Raw genomic sequence first — 6,000 nt, 5'->3', positions numbered from 1 at the left:
TTCTTCCATGCAGTGATTTATTTCAGTTCATGATTATATAGCTTCTTGTGTCTCGTTGCATTGCAAGAAGCAATAAGATGCACATGATGTAAATATACTACTATAATAAGGTTTGCTGTCAACACAGATTGCATTCTGTTTCCGTGCTAATACAATTGATCAAATACTTGATGATGCTGATTGTTCCTTTTCTTCTAAGCAAGTTTCCTTTGTGTCCACAAACAGCTGTGTTTATCCTCTATTAATTTATAGCTTTATTATGTTGTCATCACATTGTGAAAAAGCACTGCACAAATCCTAAGAATTCTTCTTAACATCTGGAAAAAAGAAAACATATTTTTAGGGACAAAATCATAACACTTATATATTCTGAAACTGTCAAAGGAGTTTTACTAAATTTGCTTTTTTAGGATTATAACTATTCTTTTTAAGAAAGAAAATACTTGAAAAAAAGTCTATTACCTAGATAAAATTAAGTCATTGTTGTATCGGCAAGATTCAAGGCATATATATAAATACGTCACTATTCTTAATTTTAAAAAGTATGAGAAACAAGCATAGAAGGATTCTAGGATTGATTGATTGATTGATTGATTTGCCACCCATCTTCCCAATAAGACAAGTCTGGATATGCCATGCCATCATAAACAAATAGAAACTACATTGTACTTGCTCTTATAAAACTGCTCACAATTTTAATTATTAAAAGGTGAAATGAATTAAAAAGTGGGAATGACCTAATTGCAAATTTCAGTTACAAAATGTACAGGAGATATACACAATATTCTGTTCATGTCTTAAATTATTAGGAATTCTCACTGTTATCTCTAATTTATATTTGCATACTTTAAGCATACTTTTTTAAACTGCACTTTTGTCACCCCTTTTCAGAACTTCTACAAATGTCACATTTCAGTTGGAAAATAGGCTGGTTTGATCATTTCAGGACTGCTTGGCACTCAGAATACTTCCAAAATGCTCAAACCAGCAGAATTCATGCTTGAAAACAGGGTCTGTAATTCAGAAGAGTTCATGTTAAAAATATTTTGGACATCTTTAGCTGCAACTGTGAACCAAATTAGAAATATAATTAATAATTAATCACGCTAGCTTTTTAAACGACCCTGTAATTCCTTAATTCTGGGTAAAGTCAGGGCGATTGTCCTTCTCAATGCCTCTGCAGAGTTTGCAGCAGATATTTTGTCTTTGCATCCTGAGAAAGAAACATCTGTGGCTGCATAGGATTGAATTCTCAACCTTATGAGTGGTAAGCAAGCATTTTCATCACTAGGCCACCCATGCCACTCAATAATCTTGCTAGTAATTGACCCATTTTTATTTTGCAAAACAAATTGCAGAATCTTTCCAATACTATTTTTAGCTTCACAAATAATCATCTTCACATCTCTGTGAAAACCAGTTATTCCAATTCCATTTCCCCCCTCCCAACATATATTATACACAAAGGAATTTGAAACCCTTGTTAAGTGTTGTGGTGCACTATGAAAACACATGTTGGGAGCAAGCTAGTGATACATTGACAATGCCTATTTCAAAGGAATGATAGCCAGTATCAATTCAAAAGGTTGCTTTTACATCCCTTCACTGGACTTAAATTATCCACATTTGGTTGCCAAAACAGTTACGTAGATCTTATTTTATATTATACTTTTCTTTACCCCAAGTGACTGTCTTACCATGAAACTTGATTCATTCTTCACAAAACCCAGTCTACTGGCTTTGATGGTTTCTTTGAATATTTCCTTGTTCCATTTGCTTCGTAACTCTTTGGTTCTTCATCTTCTACAGTGAAGGGACATTTGGTCTAGTCAGCACATTTTTATATTTAAGCATCCTTTGAACTAATCAAAATCAATTGATTTCTACATTTATTTTAAAATAAGTGTCCTTATATGCTGGATTAACTGCACATAAGTGGCTGATATGAGATTTTTTCAAATTACTGACAAGGAAAAGCAATTTGCCTTTTGATATATGGATTCCCGCCATATATTGATCTGGCATGCCTGTAATGTATGATGTATAATGTATGTATAATAAATGTGGAACACATTCTTTTTTTTTTTTTATTAAATGTTTTTTAGTTTTAGTTTAAAACTGGTACAACATCTTTCTTAATATATCAATCAATTACAGATAATACAGAAAAAGACAAAAACAACAATCAGGAAAACAAAACAAAACACAGGTGTCTATTATGAAAAAAATAAGAAGTATATCAACTGGTTACAACATGTTTTGGTGCTTCTCTTCCGTTGACTCCTATTAATTCAAATATCTTAACTCGAATATTTACCATATCAACATCATTATACCTCCGGTTTTAATTATTATAGTTATTTAAACATCCTTCATCCTTAGTTATGCTAAGGAATTAGTCCATAACACATGCTGGCAGTTCATTTACTTATTTGTAAAATCCTCTATTATCATCAAATCCTCATATTCTATTTTAACTAAACATCCATAATATTCAATTATATCATATATCCTAACATTTTCCCAATATTGATTAACATTTAATTATATGGATTTTATTTAGTTTTTTAATAGTGCTAATTATTATAGTTAATACTCTTGATGTATAACCTAAAGGTATTTTCTCATATCCAATTGTTAGTTATCATATCAACTCCACATTATATACATTACTATCAATATCAATTATTATTCAGCAATATCTGTTACACGAAAAAGCAATTAGATTTAGCTAGTTTTCAATTGTATTCATCAATCTATCAACCAATTCCAAATTATATATATTGCTATCTATATCAGTCATTATTCAGCTATATCTATTACAAATTGAAGTAATCCGATCTAGATTCTATTTTAGCTAAACATCCATAATATTCAATTATATCATATATCATAACATTTTCCCAGTATTGATTAACATTTGATTGTATGGATTTTATTTAGTTTTTTAATAGTGCTAATTATTATAGTTAATACTCTTTATGTATAATCTAAAGGTATTTTCTCATATCCAATTGTTAGTTATCATATCAACTCCACATTATATACATTGCTATCAATATCAATTATTATTCAGCAATATTTGTTACACAAAAAAGCAATTAGGTTTAACTAGTTTTCAATTGTATTCATCAATCTATCAGCCAGTTCCAAATTATATATATTGCTATCCATATCAGTCATTATTCAGCTATATCTATTACAAATTGAAGTAATCCGATCTAGCTAATTTTAAATTGTATTATCCCATCTGTCAGCCTGTGTCCCTCCAACAGCAAGATTTCCTCCGTCCAGTAGCCATTCGTTGGATAAATTTACCAAATGTTTCCATAAGCAAGTCCAAACAAAAATATTTCGGCACCTTTGGATTCTGAATGTCGGTGATGAAATAATAAAATTGTCCTAGGCTTATAAAGCTTCCCAATTTAACTTTAATTCTCAAGGGTGGATTCTCCATTCCTTCTGCACACTGTCTCTTTAAATGAGTCATCTTTATGGCTTCCCCCCTCCTCTCTTCCTCTGAGATAGACCAGACACCATTTCTCACATTTTCCGTTTGTGTTTCAGGAACATTTAAGCATTCAACGATCTCAGTTTTAACTTCATATTTTAGAATCAATTGATCCAGTTTTCTTTCCAGTTTTTGGTAAGAATGAAAGAGTCCTCTACACGCAGAGAAAAGAGTCTGAAATGAAATCTTAGAGGTATCTTGGGACGCCATGATGTGTCGTAGTTAAAATAGAAGCTCTCTTTTTTTTCCCCACAGGCTTCGAAGCACTTTTTACTTTTTTTTTTTTTAGTCTCTTACCGGCTGTCAATCTTATCTAGTTGTAAACAGAACTAGATAGTAAAGTAATAAAAATGTCGAATCGTGACAGGCTAATTAGTAGGAGATAAATTTTACGATCCACTTAGGGAGATTCAGAGGGGGGAGGGTGTCGCGGAGTTTCTTGAAGCATTTAAGAGGTAAAGTAACCACCAGTCATAAATCCATTAGAAAAGCTAATTCGCCGCTAAATCTTCTTGTTGTTTGGTTTTCAATTAGCTTAATTTTTAACACGAACAGTCTCTCTTGGGTAATAAAATCAGCTTACCAGATGACATCACTTCTTCCATTCTTAGGGGCAACCTGCAGTTTCAGTTAGCACGCAGCTAATCCAAAAAGGAATTGGCACGGGGAGTTAATACCCTCCCCCAGAGATTTGCGAATATCTAAAACTCCATCTTCTCACTGCTAAGCCCCGCCTTCTTCCCCGTGGAACACATTCTTGTGTTTACCTCTGCAAAGTCTTAATTATAAGACAAATTCTGCAAATTATTTTAAAGTTGATGATCATGACAACAGGAAGTGAAGAAGAAGAAAGAGCCAAAGAAACACTCATATTATTATTATTATTATTATTATTATTATTATTATTATTATTATTATTATTATTATTATTATTATTATTATTATTATACAAAAAGCTATTAAGAAAAAATAATTACCAAATCCCCAAGTTAATGATGAATTCAAGTCTTTCTTCCCTAAGCACAGATTCGGATATAAAAAAGAGTAAATGTTAGGATACATTAGCAATGTGATGACAAATAAAATAACAACTATATACTTATTTATGAAATAACTTTATATATTACACCCTTCCATTTAGTCTGTGCCCAGGGAAATACAATTAAAATATATATTAAAAGCATCATAAAATAAAAGGGAAGAATTTTTATTTAGAGAAATTTGGAAGTAGCATTCAAACTGAGGAACAGTAAAATACATAAAATAATATAGTCTTTCCTCCCTTCTAAAACAATATAGGGAACTAATCCTACATTCCTGGGGAGGAAAGTCCACAATTAGCATGCTAATTCTCCAAATGAATATATAATTAAATATGTATGTAGTCCTCAACTTACAACAGTTCATTTAGTGGCCATTCAAAGTTACAAAGGCACTGGAAAAGTGACTTATGACCATTTTTCATATTTACGACCGTTGCAGCATCCCCATGGTCACATGATCAAAATTCAGACACTTGGCAACTGACTCATATTTATGATGGTTGCAGAGTCCTGGGGTTATGTGATCAAGTTCTGACAAGCAAAGTCAATGGGGAAGTCAGATTCACTTAACAACCATGTTACTAACTTAATAATTGTGCTGATTAACACCTGTGTCAAGATAAGTCATAAAATGGGACAAAACTCACTTAACAAACCTCTCACTTAGCAAGAGAAATTTTGGGCTCAATTGTGGTTGTAAGTCGAGGACTACCTGTATAATATGTGTGCGTGTGTGCGTCTGTGTATGTGTGTAAATGTGTTATGAATATGAGTGTGTGTGTGTGTGTGTGTGTGTGTGTGTGTGTGTGAGAGAGAGAGAGAGAGAGAGAGAGAGAGAGAGAGAGAGAGATTGATTTGGTTCATAACATATTAATTTACACTGTAGAATGTCTCCCTCAGCTAGGAAACAGAGATGGGCACTGCCACCTAGAGTCGGACACAACTGGGCAGAAGAAACCTTCACCTTTATAATGTTTAATTAGATAAAACAGTTCTAAATATTTTAATCAACTAAAAATGTATCTGATCATTTGCACATTTCTTAGAAAGGATTCATTTCATACTTATACATATTTAATAGCAATAGAACTTAGACCTATGTACTGCTTTACAGTGCTTTGCAGCCCTCTCTAAGTGGTTTACAGAGTCAGCATATTGCCCCCAACAATCTGGGTCCCCATTTTACCAACCTCAGAAGGATGGAAGGCTGAGTCAAGTGAATAAATACAAAAACTCTAGGTTTCCCATTTCTGATTAATTTCCTCTGCCCTATTCTTACATATATCTGAGATAATGCTTACTGTAAACCATAAATGAATTATTTAAATGTTGCATTCATTATAGTCTTCAAGATGTGATAAATTCAATCGGTGATGAAATTCATTTTTTTTTTTACTGCTGGTTCTGTGGGCATGGCTTGGTGGGCGTGGCAGGGGAAGGATACTG

General features: G+C 32.5%; 1 protein-coding gene across 1 annotated transcript in view; it reads right to left on the bottom strand.

The window, feature by feature from the left end:
• LOC148044146 (uncharacterized) overlaps positions 1-6,000 on the bottom strand; it is a 29,150-nt gene continuing 23,150 nt past the window's right edge. Inside the window, exons 11-13 of the mRNA XM_087723045.1 lie at positions 4,489-4,527; positions 1,698-1,803; positions 1-317 (exon numbers count right to left, since the gene is read on the bottom strand). Of these exons, the coding sequence (XP_087579171.1) occupies positions 1,718-1,803; positions 4,489-4,527 (125 nt within the window). The 3' untranslated portion in view covers positions 1-317; positions 1,698-1,717. The remainder of the gene's footprint in view (positions 318-1,697; positions 1,804-4,488; positions 4,528-6,000) is intronic.

This window comes from Thamnophis sirtalis, unplaced genomic scaffold, assembly GCF_051295495.1.
Source record: "Thamnophis sirtalis isolate CommonGarterSnake01/CBP01778 unplaced genomic scaffold, rThaSir2_p1.2 scaffold_9, whole genome shotgun sequence".
Lineage (NCBI taxonomy): Eukaryota > Metazoa > Chordata > Lepidosauria > Squamata > Natricidae > Thamnophis > Thamnophis sirtalis.
Note: the sequence above shows the minus strand (reverse complement) of the source record. Positions and strands in the feature narration are given on the sequence as shown.